The sequence below is a fragment of the Rutilus rutilus genome (assembly GCF_951802725.1).
Source record: "Rutilus rutilus genome assembly, chromosome: 5".
In the NCBI taxonomy this organism is placed as follows: Eukaryota; Metazoa; Chordata; class Actinopteri; order Cypriniformes; family Leuciscidae; genus Rutilus; species Rutilus rutilus.
The window spans coordinates 8,358,481-8,375,864 of NC_140213.1; the positions used below are offsets into that span (position 1 = coordinate 8,358,481).

At 37.2% G+C, this 17,384-nt stretch overlaps 1 protein-coding gene across 8 annotated transcripts in view; it reads left to right on the top strand.

Annotated features, from left to right (window-relative positions):
• The window catches only part of arhgap42b (Rho GTPase activating protein 42b), a 137,116-nt gene that overhangs the window by 88,542 nt on the left and 31,190 nt on the right, over positions 1-17,384 (top strand). For all 8 annotated transcript variants that reach the window (XM_084408908.1, XM_084408906.1, XM_084408907.1 and 5 more), the window contains exons 5-8: positions 10,013-10,114; positions 11,974-12,084; positions 14,493-14,597; positions 16,598-16,727. In XM_084408908.1, the coding sequence (XP_084265034.1) occupies positions 10,013-10,114; positions 11,974-12,084; positions 14,493-14,597; positions 16,598-16,727 (448 nt within the window). The remainder of the gene's footprint in view (positions 1-10,012; positions 10,115-11,973; positions 12,085-14,492; positions 14,598-16,597; positions 16,728-17,384) is intronic.

Genomic DNA, 17,384 nt, shown 5'->3' on the forward strand with positions numbered 1-17,384 from the left:
GATGTGTGCATAGAATATTTTTAACTGAATGTACTTTCTGTTCTGTTAGTTAATGATGTTGTATCCTTTACGAAAGTTTGTTTTTCTTTGGTTTTTATGTTGTAGTTGGAAGGTGAGAACATGCTTTGAGTGTCATTAAAATAGCTCAAGTTGAGGTGCTACTGCTTAGTAATCACTGGACTCTGTGTGTAATTAGCCATGTGACAATTAGCTGAAAAAAGAGCTGTTTGTTTCAAGAGCCCTGCACTGCATCAGTAGATCTTCAGGTGTTTCCAAGCGACTGCTCAGGCACATGTAACATCCCACCTGCTCGTATCAGCTAACAGAGGAACGATTAACCCTTAATGAATGTAATTGAAGTGTTGTGTGAAGATGCTGAGGATGTCACTGTTCATTATGATCCTCAGTTCTCTAGAGATCAGCGCAGGACTCATCTCGTCTCATCTCCTTTTCTTGTCTTATTTTGTCCTCTTGTCTCGTCTCATCGCATCTTAGTTTGTCTCTTCTCTCATATTGTCTCCTCTTCTCTTGTCTTCTCTTCTCTTTCTCATTTTTTCTTCACCTCTCATCTCTTCTCATCTGTTTTTTTTTCTTTTCTGGTCTCGTCTTCTCTTCTCCTTGTCTCATCTTTAAACGCTTATCTTGTCTTAGTTTGTCTTTTCTCTGATTTTATTTTGTCTTGTATTGTCTCCTCTCCTTTGTTCTCATCTTTCTCTTGTTTACGCCTCTCCTCTCTTCTGTTCTTTTGTCTTGTTTTCTCTGTTCTTCTCTGTCTAACATTTCTCCTCTCTTTTCGCCTCATCTTAGTTTTTCTTCTCTCACCTTGCCATGCCTTTTCTCCTCTTTTCTTCATGTCTCATCTCAGTTTGTCTTTTCTCTTATCTTCTCTCATCTTGTATTGCCTCCTCTCCGCTGTTCTAGTCTTTTTCTCTTCTCTTCTCTTCATTTTTCTTATCTTGACGCGTCTCTTGTTCTTCTCCTCCTCTTCATGTCTCATTTTGTCCTCTCCTCTTAGAAGTCTCTTCTAATCGTGTCTCATATTGTCTCCTCTGTTCTTGTGTCTATTGTTTTCACTGCTCATCTTGTCTCAGTTGGCCTTTTGTCTAATCTTCTCTCATTTTGTTTTGTGAGTTTCTCATCTTCTCTGTTCTTTTCTTTTCTCTTCTCTTGTCTTCACCTCTTGTTTAATTTCTTCTTTTCCTCTTCTTTGTCTCTTCTTAGTTTTTTTGTCATCTCTTCTTCGCTTTTCCTCTTTCGTTGTTTTCTGTCCTTTCCCCTCAGCTTGCCTACTCTCATCTCCTCTTTTTCTCACTTCTTTTCTCACGTTTTGTTCTCTTCCGTTCTCTTCTATCATCTGATCTTGCCTCATCACTCTTTTTTTGTCTAATCTTCTTAACTTGTCTTGTCTCAGTTTGTCTCTTCTCGTCTCTCATCTTGTTTTGTCTTGTGTTTTCCTCTCCTCTATAATTGTCTGTCCCCTCTTTCTGCTCATCCAATCTCATATCTTGTCATCTCTTCTCTCATTTTGTCTCATCTTCTCTCATCTGTCCTCTTGTCTCTTTAGTCTCATCTTGTGTTCTCTTCTTCTCTCTTATTGTCCTCCCCCCTCTCCCCCCTCCCCTCTCCCCTCTCCCCCCTCCCCTCTCCCCTCATCTTATCTCAGTCTGTCTCTTGTCTTCTCTCCTCTTCTGGTACTTAGTAAATTGATCCAATCATATTTATTAATTGAACTTCTGATTGTAATAAACAGTGGCAAGACATTCCATCACAATTGTTTAGATTTGGCACCAAGCTTGGAAAATTGGAATATTGGCTAATGACTCAAATGACTAAAAGCAGAAGAGAGAACAGATAAAGAGAAAGAGCCTGGGCTGTTTGTGCAGTGCAGCCCTGGGGGGGGGGGGTATTGGTTTGTTTCCCCTTGGAGCTGTCAGTATCTGAGGCAGTGATCACTCAAAATCTGTGCCATCAGCCTGTCTGGCCAGGTGGCTCCGCAGGCTCCAGGATTCTTTGTGAGTGTGTGTGTGCTCAGGCACATATGTTTGTCTGCCTGGCTTCTTTGTCCCTCTGTGGGGGATCTGAAGACTGTCTGTCATGCAGGGCCCCCTCCACGGCACAGTGGTCTTTAACCTGGCTGCAGTTCAGACTGACCCAATGAGCAGAGGTCACGTGAGGTCAAGTCAGTAGAGGATGGCAGTAAATTGTTGAAGGTCTGAAACAAAGACCTGATGGTCAACAGAAGCCCTGCTGGGACAACAGAACAGGATCACACTGTGTAGTCTGTCTTATGGGTAGCCCTCTATTGATTCTGTTCCAGCAGAATCATAACATTTCCACAGATTTTGAATGTGTGCCATTCACAAAGTTCTACTTATCCACTATGTAGCTTTTGGTGCTATCACAATAGTGCTTTTGGTGTGCACCTCTTTCATTTGAGATAAGAGTTTGGTCCGTTTGGATGATGTGAACAGTGATCAAACTCAGGCCCTGTTTACTCCTGGTATTGAGATGCATTTTGGTCAATCGGATCACAAGTAGACGAGGGAGACACATACCCGTTTACAACTGTCCGTCTCTTTTGTCCACTTTCAACCACTTCTGTCCTGATTTCTTCGAGGGGAGGATCTATTAGCAGGAAAATGCATAGGTTTTTTCAGATCTTTCGAGCTAATGGACAAAATAAGCTCACACAATTTACATATGAACGCACACGGAGATGACAGAAAAACATACGGAGAGCAGCAGCTTTCACTTCTAGTGCTGATAGCCATAAGACCACCGCGAACGCGGTGAGTGTGTGTTAGAAAATCAGGAATGGTGAAAGAACATTGTGCTTGGTACGTTTTCGTCTTTAAACCAAACTTGGGTCTCCAAAAGTTAAAATCCTGTCCGGCTAGCGCGCTTCCCATAATGTTTACGCATTAAGTCAGTAGGCGAAGAGTAGGCGTCTTTTGTGGCTGTTCGAACGCATTCGACCAAGTGAACGTCTCTGCTACGGGAGCAATCTGGTCGAATGTGTTTTCGACTACCTCTGGAAGTGGTCGAAAGTGGACAAGCTCAAAACGTTTTAGACCCTGTTTATACCTATAATTAGCGTTGTGATCCGATCAAACAAAATGCAGCTTAATATCAGGTGTGAACAGGGCCTCAGATTCGGACAAAGCATTCAAAACCAAATGTGAAAGCACCCTTCATTTTGATCAAATGTGTCTGTGACCATAGTGTGTCAAAGAAATGTAACCTCAGTTGGCATATGGATTAAGGAAATTCATTAGTAAAATTATTTTTAAATTGTCATTTAAAAGTTGCACCTGACTATTAATTGTTTTATTGTTACATAATAAAATAATAAAATAAGCTTTTATTCAGTCCAACTGTATTGGATTTTAGGTTGACACCTGTTGGCATTTAAGCATGAAGCATTGGGTCTCATTTACCAAGCATGCGTATGCACAAATTGTTTGTTTCTGCTTGTTTACAGAATGTATTTCCCCCCTCACACTCTGGACTGTGTGGTCAATCAAAAACTTTTTTTAGGCCACTGATATGACTGGATTCTTCATCTCATGTGACTGCACTGCACATCATTAAAATGTTTAAAATAGGACTAATTGTCAGTTTGTAAAATGATGTATTTTAAATTTAATTCCTCTGTATAGCTTTAATATATTTTACTATATTCAGTTTTGCTGACTTAAATTGTTTTATCTAAATGCACTGTACTGGTGCAACGGTTCAAATTACTCATGGTTCGGTTTGTATCACGGTTTTAGTGTTACTGTTTCGGTACGATTCTGTATGTGCTATGTTCAGGGAAAAAAGGACTGTGGATATAAAGGATATAATGCACGGATCCAGTACATACTGAGACACTAATGTATTGGGAACCCAGAATGTGTATCCATCGATAGAAACATGCATTAGCAGAATATTGTCTGTCTGTTTTATGTGTTGTTATTTTCAATAAACCATATTTTAGATGCGTCGTCAGATTTAAGATGAACCGCGGTGCGAGTGCGTGCCGAACCGTGGGAGGAGAATAGTACTGTTCGATTTTTATTTATTTTTTTACCAAGAACCGTTACACCCCGAGAATGAACCTAGTTATAAACAAGCTATAAAATTATTTGTGGACTTTTTGTGGAGTTCATAGTATTAGTCTTTTTTTATTGCAGATATTCATATCAAATTAGTGCGGAAGACGATTAGGGCCAGGCAATAATAAAAAAAATAAAACCATCTCGAGATTAAAGTCATTATAATGCGAAAGTCATTATAAAAGTCATTATAAAACCAAACTCGTTAAATTTCGAGAAAAAAAGTCGAAATACAATATTGAGAATAAACTCATTAAATTTCGAGAATAAAGTCGTTGTGTTTCGAGAAAAAAAACTCGTTAAATTTCGAGAAATAAAGTCGTGTTTCGAGAAAAAAAGTCTAAATGAAATGTAGAGAATAACGCATTCGATCAGTGTTCATTGCATAGACTACTGCTAGAGGATGGCAGAGTTGGATCACTTAGTCAAGCTATATTTTAGACTTTCTTTCAGTAACAAAGAATAGAACATAGGTCTAGGTCGGCTAGGTCTTTTTAGAAGAAAAAATCAGTCCAATTTGCGCGATGTACTCGCTTTTGTCCAACATGAAATTCATCGAGATTTTGTGGTTTCCCAGGATACCATAAGACACATTATTAAACTTGTTGATCCTCAAGGTGTGGAATTTCGACGAAGGAGAGTAGGCTACACTTGCGCTGGCCCAAATGCACTCTGGCATATGGACAGCTATGATAAATTAAAACCGTACGGCATTGCCATTAATGGCTGTATAGATGGTTACAGTCATTACATTCTGTGGATGGAGGCGTACACAACAACGATTAATAATGCATCTTATGGTATCCTGGGAAACCACGAAACCTCGATGAGGTTGATATCAGTAGGCTATGCAATGAACACTGATTTTCATCATTTCAACATTTCATTTAGACTTTTTTTCTCGAAACACAACGACTTTATTCTCGAAATTTAATGAATTTGTTCTCAAGATTGTATTTAGAGTTTTTTTTTTTCTCGAAATTTAACGAGTTTTTTCTCGAAACACAACGACTTTATTCTCGATATTTAATGAGTTTATTCTCAAGATTGTATTTCGAATTTTTTTCTCGAAATTTAACGAGTTTAATCTCGAATTATAATGACTTTAATCTCGAGATGGTTTTATTTTTTTATTATTGCTTGGCCCTAATCCTCTTCCGTACATTAGCCATTATCATCCCAAAAAAAAAAAAAAAAATGCTTGACTTTTACTGTGTGGTTATACTAAATTATTCATTGATTTTAAACTATAATGGGGCAGTCCAAAACATTTCAAGCTTTTCAGTTTAATTCTCTTATTTTTCTCTGTCTCAGTCTGATTGTCTCTCAGTGTATTTGTGGAGGAGATTATTTTTTGTATTTCCTTCAGTCAGGTTTTTTTTTTTTTTTTTTTTTTTTTTTTTTGCAGTTTTCAGCTCACAAATAAAGTCATCAAGCCCAAAGATGCAGTATATTACATTCCACTGTCATCCTCATATAAAGCAAACAAACCCAAAGGGAAATTTATTGACTGTCAACTCACAATCTAAAATATTTATTCATTTATTTGTCTGTTTTATTATTTAATTCTTATCCCATAGGAGTCTTTCAGATATAGACTCTACATTTTCAAAATTTTTGTGGAAAGGTATTCTCTTTTTCTGCACACAGTACAGGAAGCGTCTAAAGATGCAGTCATGAAATTATTTATTGATTATGGTCAAAAATGTGACAGTGCGAAGAATGCAGGGCTGTGATTACTAAAATTGTGTTGTGGCACACTGTTGTTCAAGTGCACTGTTTAGCTATGTCATATCAGTAGCCGTTATACAGAGTCAGGGGTTAATGAAGGGGCCATGGGAATGAAAATACAAACGAGTTCGAGTTTCACTGGCTGTTTCCTTTCACTGCATGACTGTAGGTTATAACTAACTATTTTCAGAATAGCATATTACCATGCTGTTTTTTTCTTTTATTTTTTTCAGTATGCAGTATTAATAATAGTAATAATAAGTTTATTTTATATAGTGTCAAGTTTCAGCAAACTCAAGTTTGCTTCACAATATTATAACAAATGTACACGACAGCAGGCATAGAGACAATACAGATAAAACTTGAATGTGGGGCTTTGAATGCGATAAGAAGTAGCCTATCTTGTATTGAATGCGAAAGCGAATGGGTAGCCAGTGTATTCTGCGTAGAATAGGAGTAATGTGGGAAGATATCTTGGAATATGTGAGGACCCTAGCTGCAGAGCTCTGAATATATTGAAGCTTACTTATTGTTGTGTTAGTTAAGCCATAGAAAAGGGAATTAAAGTAGTCAAGCCAAGAAGTAATGAAAGCATGAACTAGGGTCTCAGCATCATTGATATTTAAAAACAGACGTAAACGAGCGATTATAACAGTAAAAGGTGAAAGAAGGCAGATTTGGTTAGTGGGAAATGTGAAGAAGGAAGGAGAGAGAAGAATCAAAGATTTTAACAGTGGTGGAAGGTCTAACCAGGATTCCAGCGATATTAACATTGTCAACACAGAAACAGGATGTGATTTGAGGAGAACCAACAAGAAGTAGATCTGTTTTATCAGTGTTGAGTTTGAGAAAATTACCAGTCATCCATGCATTTATGTCATCAATACAAGCCGATATGGAGTTGGTGGGTAAAGGAGCAGTGCGTTGAGAACGGATGTAAAGTTTAATGTCATGATCTGCGTAGAAATTGAAGTTAAAGCTATGATGATGGATAATGTGACCTAATGGAAGCATGTAGATTATGAACAGTAAAGGCCCAAGGACAGAACCCTGGGGAACACTGTGTACAGTATGTACACTGTGATCAGTATTCACATTTGTCTGTATGTTTTCTTAAGAAAATGTAATAATCTAGTACTTCTGCTTGCATTTTTGGACGTTTTTGCAAAAAAAAATTATAGAAAAATTAGGGAGGTGAAAATTATCGGGATCACATGTATGAAACTCATGCGTTTGGCTCAAACCAACCAGCTTGTTTGAGCAACCATGCCCTGAAGAAGGCCCCATGCCGCTACGCGTGGGTATTTTAAAGTTGTCCATTTAGGACATGTCATTTTTGCAATAAAGACATTTTAATTAAGGAGTGCCTCGGCTATCAGAGATTTTTTTCTCAACCAGCTTGTTTCTTTTGACAGTGGTCCAAACAGACCCTCTGTCATCTCCCATGCTCCCACTCAGAACAGCACTTGAGTTGCTGCAAAGAAATAGAGCACTTTAAAATTTACATATGACCTTTGAATATTGCGATAACTGTAGAATCCACGTATTGCATCGCTGCATGAAAGGCCTCGGGCAGACAGCTCAGGTGTGAAAACAGACTGAGTGGAGTCAGGGCCTTTGGAGGGTTCAGTGTTGTGGATTCTCCTGTGGAAATTCATCTCCTTTCGTGAAGTTAGTTATCTTGTGATTTGTTACGGGATGGAAGGAGCAGATAGATATCCAAATTTTATATTCAGAATTCTCCTCTTCATCATTCACATTTCTTTACTCTTCAACCTCTTTATTTTCATCTAAATCTGGCCTACAAAACGTGCACTAAGTTTTCCACTGAAAAAACAGCAGTTTTATTTAACATAAGGTGTGTCTCCTCCTCATGGTGGCTGCCATGTTGAGATCACATGACCAGCTAAATACCACTCACTTTATCTCAGTCACACCTTTATTATTAGACACTGTCTATTATAATCATGGGTGACAAATATGCATGTGAATATTATTTATTTACCTGTGTGTTTCTACAATAGCAAAAGAGAAAAAAACTTTCAATTTGTATGATGGTGCCTCCATGCCAACGGGTGTCAGTGTAAAGTCCAAGACCACAGTTGTATGGTAAGTGAAGCAAAACAAAAATAATAATTTGAGCATTGAAGGACTGCGTCTGAAAGCTTAGGCAGTTGACTTGTTGCCTCGTTGCTTTATATGGCTTTGTAGGCCGCATTTGCACAAGAAGGTACCTCACACAATTTTTCAAACAGACTTAACGGCAGCATAACGGTTGAATGATCTTCAACAAAATAGAAAGCTTTGGTGATAACTAAGAGAATGTTTAATTACTAATTTCCTGCTAGAAATGACATCAAAAGTAGAAAAAGTTGGTCAAAAACGTACATTTAGGGTGTGTTCACTCTTGATAGGTTTGGTTCGATTAAAACAATTTCTGGTACAATTGCTCCGTTAGTGTAGTTCACTTGAATAAGTGTGAACGCTGCCATCCGAACCCTGATGCGCACCAAAAAAGCGGACCTAGAACGCTGAAAAGTTGAGTCTCAGCCCGCTTCCAAATGAACTCTGGTCCGGGTCGACTGAAATATGATGCAACACTGACCAAAGACATCTAAACAAACCAACAACAGGACGTGATGTCGCAAGATGTTACCCTAAAAAGAGGATGTTACCCTAGAAAGACAGAATGCTCAAGCATCAGAGCGGCATTATCTTGAAGCAGATCTTCGTTTGTGTGTGTAACGAAGGAATTTCTGGTGCTGTTTTGAGTCCTTCACACATTTTATAAGCCTTTTGTGAGTTCTTAGCTGGTAAAAATACCATGTACGCACATACAACGAATGCATTTATGCTGCATTGTTTTCGATGCTCTTAAAGTTCCGTCGCAAAATATACATCATAAAAGCTGTTTTTTTGTTTTGTTTTGTATATGTCAGTTCAGTGTTAAAAATGACTGTGAACACTAAGTGAACCAGGAATAAATGTATCAGTTTCATTTTTGATCTTGACCAAAAGAACCAAGAGAACCGAACTCCAACTGTGAACACACCCTTAGACACAAACTGACCACCAAGCGCAACTTTCAGATGTAGTTTTTATTTTTAAGATCAGGAATCGGACATGATTGAACACAGGATTGTGGGATATTATAGTCAGCAAAGGGTACATCTATGCAACCTTCAAAAATCGATCAGGTGAAATTATCTCAGTAAACAAAATGTCACAGTATCATTGGATTCGGATGTGCCTTGTTGCCTTCTTACCTCCGGCAGTATTGTTTTAGCTTTCGGACACAGCCACAGCAACTACACCATTGTGCTGCCAACACAGCATATTTGCATTGATGGCCTTTCAAAAATGATAGTGTTTTATGACAAAGTAACTTTTGCCATCTTGACTTTTAATACCCATGACATTGAGCCTACTTTGTGAGTTTGTGTAGCTGTAATTTGATTATTTTGGCTGAAGTTTTAGAATATTTTTTGTTTGATTTTGAAATCTTCCACTCGAATGCTTGAGCGAACATACTCCATACTACCTGTGCCATTAATGAGTAAGCATTGAGACAAATGCAAACCTTTTCTGTCTGCTTGCATCTGTCAGGAAATGTTAACTTATTAAAATATGACCCATGGACATGCGATTGTGCAAAATGGTGATTTGATCTGTGTCTGCTGAGAACAGAAAGGGATGAATCTTGTTATCTTGGAACTATGCTTGATTAAGTATCATCTTTAAGCTTGGTTTATATCATTTCATTACAGAGTGACAATATATTTATTTTCATGCAATATATCAATTATGTGTTAAACTGTTTTTTAAAGCAGTAACTACACATATCAGTGGGAGACAAGAACGGGCTCTGTGTGATAAAGCATTGGAGTGCCACCCAATGGCCTGACAGGCACATCACAAGCATATGAGGACCCCACTTTTAAAGAAAGATTTCCACACTTAACTTTTCACAAAATATTTGTTTGTTAGGTTTTAAATGATAAAATGATAGATATATTTTTCAAAATAAAGACAAAAGTATTCAGACACTTTGTAGCTGTCAAATGTTAGTGTTACATGTTCATAATCAACTGAAGTGTTTTTCACCTGTGGTTACTCTGTTATGACACAGAAAACTGACTTAATACACTAAACAACTAATACCAGAAACTATTTGTTTTTCATAGGAGGGAAAGAAGAAATTTGACAAGGAGACGGAAAAGTACTATTCCACACTGGAAAAACATCTCAACCTGTCATCCAGAAAAAAGGAATCAGCTCTCCAAGAGGTGAATCATTCCATAAATAAGTATAGTTTTGCACTTTCCAAAGGAAATACCAGTGCTTGCAAGAAAGATTCTTAGTAATTTAGGTTTTAGTCTTAATTCTGATGCATTTCTGCATTAGAAGTGCCTTACCATCATGATATCTTGCTTTCTGTCTGCTGTGCACAAGACTCACAGTAGCTATGTTTACATCCACCTGTTTGTATGCACATAACTGGATTAACCAGCGGACTGTTGGATTGATCATTCTAAAATGTCTGAGCAAAGTCTATCATCAAAATGATTCGATTTAATTCCCTCCCAGAAGCATCACACAATAAACACGCCAGTCGCCAGAACACATCTTTATCTTATTTTGGCTCAGCAACGTTCTTGCTTGCAATCTTATGTACACTTTCACAAATCTTACCCTGCGCATGCGATTCTTTATGGCATCATAATACTTCCATATATTTTGCACTAGTTTCCCAGTGATGATTTTGTTCTCTTGAACACATGGGATGGAAACGGTGCTTTATTTGCAAATGAAATTAAATTCACAAGTTAAATTCGCAACGTTGCATGGAAACATGGCTAGTGAATCAACAAATAACTGCATTGTAATGCTGCCTTCATGTGCTATCGGAATTATCGTAAATGTCAGTTTCCTAGTATACGCCTAAAGTCGTATCCGATTTGGGGCGGACCATGAACTTTAAACATGGCGGAGTAGAGAACGACTGCTGCTGTGACTGCTATTCTTTCTTAATTTTTTCCACAACAGCTACACCACTTTGTCTTGTTGTTAAATTAATGCATATTGACATATATGAATAACCATTCGAAGCATATTGTATGTTATAAAATTCCAGAATCGTCAGCAAGATACCACGGTGAAAGTTTATATGGTTGTCAATGAATGGGACACTACATTTTATTCAAAATTAAATATCTTCAATATATTTTGGCTCCATTCTTTTCGACAAAGCACTTGAACGTGATAAGCTCAAAATTACGACTTCAGAAATCGGTTTCAATAGCACGTGAAGGCAGCATAGTGGTGAGTATGAATGGTTAATTATATGCAAGGAAGACAAAGTCCAATCAAAATTCTGTATGCAAATCAATGCAAGAAAGACAACCGATTGCAAGTCAGTATGCAAAACAAGTTTAATTTTCTTAAAAAGTATAAAGTTTACAAAAAGCAAAAACAAATAGCAAATGTAAAACTGAAACTGTGTACACGTTGACTTTTTTGGTGACAACAGTGGCACAAACATGGCTGAGTTTTGTGATGTCATTTATTTAAATGGATAGTTCACTCTTTTTTTTTTTTCTCATTTACTCACCCTCATGACGTTCCAACCTGACTTTCTTCTGTGAAACATAAAAAGACATTTTTAGTAATGTACTTTCTACACTTTCCATTCAATTACAATAAATGGGAACGTAATAACCCACAAGTCATATGAACTTTTATAGTCCTTAGTGGGGGGGGGGTTTTGAAAATTGAAAGCTTGAATTTCTCATTTTGTGTTTCACAGAAGAAAGTCATATGGGTTTTAAACAACATATGAGTAAAAAAATGATCAGATTTCCATTTTTTGGGTGACTAATCCTTTTAAAAACATCAGGGTTTACAAGCTTTAGTTCCTGTTGTTTTTTTTTTTTCATTGTTTTTTTTATTCCTCTTTCCTGCTGTTCAGAGATGTTCCTATGCGTTTGTTTAGCTTGTTGTTACACAAATTCTCACAAAGCTGAGCCATAAATTCTCACATGTAACGATTAACCAAAGCCCAAACACATCCAAATGAGCGTACAAGCCTGGCAGTCATTGCTTTCTGTCTGTCTCTGGGGTAACAGCGCTCTTTGTTCATTTCCAGGCTGACGCTCAGATTGATAAGGAAAGGCAGCTCTTTTATGACGCCTCGCTAGAATACGTCTTCAAAATCCAGGAGGTTCAAGAGAAGAAGAAATTTGAATTTGTTGAGCCGGTAAGATCTTTGTGATGCATATTATTCCTCTTATACTTAGACTTGAAGTTTCTGTCTCACAAACTGAAGCTCACAAATACACACAAAGCCGCAATTATGCACATAAACACGATAACGTATAGACAAATGTAACTCCTGAAAAACAAATCAGATGCCCATCATGATGTGTAATGTAATGAGAATCAAGCCATCTGGTCAGTAATGGTTTTGTAGCCAACAGGAAGTATGTTGAGAGTTTGACCACTGAAGTCATAATCACACTCTTATCATGCCAACTTAATCAAACCTCAGCTGTCATTTCCTGTCCCACAGTCACCCCTGAACTATTTAAGAGATAGTTCACCCAAAAGATGAAAATTCAATCATTTACTCACCATCATTTCATTCCAAACCTGTGTGACTTTCTTTATCTGTAGAGCACAAGATATTTTGAAGAATGTTGGCAAACAAAGTGTTTTGGTTTCCATTGACTTCCATCTGTATGAAAAAAAAAAAAACAGACATTCCTCAAAATACCTTCTTTTATGATAAAAAGACATACAGGTTTGGAACTACATTAGGGTGAGTGAATGATGACAGAATTTTCATTTATGGGTAAACCGCAACCAAAAGTCAGAAATCTCAATATAATCTCAAACATGTCTCACCAAATTTGTCCAGCACCAAATGATCTATGATGCATTCCACTTTCATTATCAATGACATCAAGGTCTAATTCTTTTCTTTTACTGGAAATACAACAGTATGTTCATTTGAGTCTATTTTTATTTCTTCTAATGAATTTTTGAGGGGAACCTTTGATACAAAGTTGATCCTTCAATTATAAACCAATAATTGAAAGTTTCCTGCCATTAAAAATAGTTTGAGAGGAAGTGCTCTTACTATAGTGTTTTAGGTTCTTTTCATGTTGGCCATCTAAATGTCTACTCAGCAAATAGATCGCATAAAATACACAACAGCTGAACCTCACATATTACAACAGTGGACAGAATTTGCATGACTCATTCCTGCATTAAGCATATTTATATGCATAAGTGTGAGCAGTAAAGTGAGTCAGACAACGCGCTGTATAGATTTAGAGGGGCGTCCACTGTTTATCACCAGGCATGGGGAAAACAACGCTGTTAATCTACCAGAAGCACTGCAGTCTGTTCTGCTCTTGAGTTTCGGGGGTGTGACATCAGCATCTTTGAAGTCTTGTGCTAAAGTCACTATCAGAAAGTCAAATTGTTACAGTGGCCAGATGGGATAACTGTAATGCTCAATAGATGTATAACTTAATACACAATGCACTTACCATAGCCACATCAGATCTGTGCATTAACAATTCAGTCAGTGTTTTAAGTGAGTTAAGTAAATGTCTTCCCTAAGAAATTTGAGGTTGTAGGGTTGTAATTGTATTTACAATAAATAATTTCTGACACCTAGTAGTCTGGATGCAGAAATACGCAAAAGAAAATGTTTTTAGTTACCAATGCCATTGTAGAAATGCACTATTTTTACATACCATCATTCAATGATTTTTGTCAGTGAAAATGTCCAATAACAGGAAGATTTACAGAGATAAAGCAAATTGTATTCGGCTGGTCATTTGATTTCAACATGGCCCCATGAGGCGTCCCACTTCATATAAAATTAAACACTTCTTTTTTTTGTTAGGCTACTGGTATGACTACAGTCTCCATCTAATGTGTGTTCATTGTTTTAATGTCCCCCTGTGGTGAAAATCCTGCTTTTAATGTTGTTTATATGTCTATGTGATGTTTTTTAATATGCTTTAAGACAAACCATTTGCAAATTCAACACCAACAGTATGTTCTCCTTAAAACTGCAGTGAACCAAAGACAGTCTTAAAAACGCAGTTTGAAATCGCTGGTGTTACTTGTGACTGCTGACGTCACAAACTACCTTGCAACGAATCAGGTCAATGTGTGATCGTCAACGAGTGGATCTCTGAGCTGGTGTGAGTGAGTGGAGGCGGGGCTAATTTGCATATTCATAGAACCGCGTGTACTAAATGAGGGAAGGGTGTAGAGTTACATTCAAGCTATTTTAAGACATGAAGATTTTTTTTTTCAAGGAAAATTGGTGATCAAAGGAAAAAAATTATTGACTACAGGGGGACTTTAAACATTTTACAAAAGTACTATTCATTTCTTTGTGTAAATAAAAAAATCCTATTTTAGCACACCGTTTTGAAAGTTAGAGAATCCCTTTGAATTGTATGTCAGTCTTTTGGTTGAGCAGTTATGTGACAGCTTTAGATATTCAGAGAATTTACCAACTGACACAAAATATTGTAAAATTCCTGTTTGCACTGAGAAAGAGGAAAGAGATACTGTACAGTAGATATGTTGTGTTACAGGCATAATATAGAAACTTGTATTTACATCTTGCTTGGGTTGCAGCTCTTGGCCTTCCTACAGGGTCTGTTCACATTCTACCATGAGGGTTATGAGCTCGCCCATGAATTCGAGCCCTACAAACAACAGCTACAGTTTAACCTGCAGAATGTAAGTGCACGTCTACAGTGAGTCATCCAGCTTCTCTTTCACTTTTTCACTTAGCCTCCTTTTGACCAACTTAAGTTTTCACTTCTGAAAATATTTGTAAAGCGACATGGTGTTCAAAAAAGGCTCGCGCATATAAAACCCTTTTGCCCTCTGTTTAGACTTTAACCTGCTCTGTGTGTCTTTGATCAATACCTGCCTGCTATAAACCACTTCCTGCTGCTCGTCAGCATCTCTGTTTCGGGATCCATGCCCTTTGACCTTTTCTTTGCATCACTGTCACAGTGAGCTCAAAGCTGATGTAGTGTCACAGATTTTCAGCACAAAAGACCTGTTCTGCTGCAGAACTGTGCCAGCACTGCGGCATATATACGCCGAATGAACACTGCTGTGAAAGCGTGAGAAATTAGCCTTAAATGTAATTCACTACCGCAGGACAAGCACATTTAATATTGTAGGAGTGTCATTGATAATTCACATTGATGTATTTGGGTGTGATGTCAGTACTCCTGAGGACTAAAGAAGGAAATTAAGCTATTTATTTTCCTTTCCTTCCAGCAATTGGTGTATATACAGTATATCAGGGAAAATTCATGGCTAGCTGTGCATTTAGTAAGGGATGAAGTAAATATAATAAATAAATTCGGACAGGTTGATCTGGACAGGTCTTGTGTGAAGGTTTATTTTGCAATAATATCTGGCTGAATGTTCTGTACATTATCCAGCTTATTACTTGCTACTTGCCACATAACTAAACAATTGGACACCAAATATTGAATTTTATTTGTCAAGGCCAATTCACACTGCATCGACAGAGGCAAACCAACGCAGACAGCCACACTGATCAGTTAAACCCCGACGAATAGTCTATTGCCGTCTGTCAGTGCGGTGTGAGACGTAAAATGAATGGATAATGTACAGGCATACCACATATTAAAATACTTTTCACAAAAATAAATAATTATGCAAGTATTAAATATTGCTTTGAGTTGAAAATGTTTTAAAATCCATTACAGTCTACGAAACAATCATTGTGGAATCAAGGAGAACACTATAGTATTACAGTACTTTAAAAACTTAAGTTTACCCTTATAGTACTTTTGAAAACTCTTCTGAAACCGATGAGCTGCCTAGTTAGGCAACATTTTAGGTATCAATGTGAAGACTAATTCGCATGATAGGCAGTATAATTATGCTCCCAAAAAATTTGGCCAAAATCTAAGGCAGCATTTGAGGATAAGGACTATCTTATAACGCATCCTTCTGAAGGATTTGGTAATGCTTGAGTCATTACTGGTGGGTTAGCTTGATCTTCACTTCAGAATTAATTATACATTTTGCATTACTTTCATTAATTATGAACCTGCATATAGTAGTTGTTAGTCCTCTGGGAGGTGTAAGAAATAGTAGTTACTGATTTGCTAATAGTGAACTACCTCATTCAACTGAGCACTAATTAATCAGAGATAGAATGTTAATATTGTGTTACTCATTTGTTCCTGTTTGGTTATTAATTAATGACGGAACAGTATTCTAAAGTGTTACCAAAAAGGCTTTATTTACCGATAATATGCCTCTGTAGTTATCGCCAGGTATCGACTTGTGTAATTACCGCCACTAGTGTTCATTACAGCTGGAAACTGCAGTGAATTGTATGTATAGGTGTGCTTTTGGAGTTTTGCAAAAATGTAGGTAGAGACCAGTATACCTAGATTGCATGTGATGCTCGTGCCTGAGTTTTACAAATCAGTCACGTACAGTATGTGGTTTCATTTCTGTCATTTATCTTTTGGAACAGATCTTTTGGTTATTATGCATGTTTATATACTGTAAATGTCTATTACTTATTTCAGTGCCATGTATGGTTTTAAATAAATTCACATCTGTCAGATCAATCATGAAAGGCTGTTTTAAAATGGCAGTTGCATAGCTGAGATAGGGTTCCCTTGATCTGTTTGCATATGTGTGATTTTTGTGTGTGTGTGTGTGTGTGTTAAATGAAGACAAGAAACAACTTTTTGAGCACCAAGCAGGAAGTAGAAATGCTGATGAAGAGAGTTCGATCTGCAGATCAAGACCAGAAGCCCCCGGGCCAGTGGACTATGGAGGGATACCTCTATGTCCAGGAGAAACGTGAGTGTCACATGGACAGTCCTCAATCTTTCAGGCAAGAGCGGTGAGCAAACAAAAGGACAGACAGCCTGTAACAGGTCTAGAATTTTGTTTTCATGTGTCTTCATATTTATCTTTCCGCTTTCACTTTATTTTCGTGCTTTAACACATTCTGTTGACTATAAGTAGCGTTGCACCTATATGTCTACTAACTCTCAAATTGTTAGTTTACTGGGTTAGGGTTAGAATAAGATGGCATGTAGTTGCAAGTTACTTATAGTCAGTAGAATGTCTGTTTGAGGACCATCACAATAAAGAGTTTGCAACTAAATGTCAATCTTCATATCTGCTAAGTTACTTATAGTCAACAGAATGTTCATAAGGGACCATCAAAATAAATCTAGTCTAATCCTGTATTTTCCTGTTCCTTCACACTGCAAAGGAAATGCCAAAATAAAATCCACATGTAAACCGAATGATTTTGATTATCACCAGATAATTTCAGATAGGACAGAGAATGACCTGTTCTAGGAAAGAAAAACATTGCCCTCTTGTGGACTGATACATCATACACAGTGAAGATTTAGTGAAGAGTTGAATGCTAAATATATTGCTAATATAAAATGTATTGCTTTTTTTTAAATCAAAATATATAAATATTATCCAAAAATATGTTAA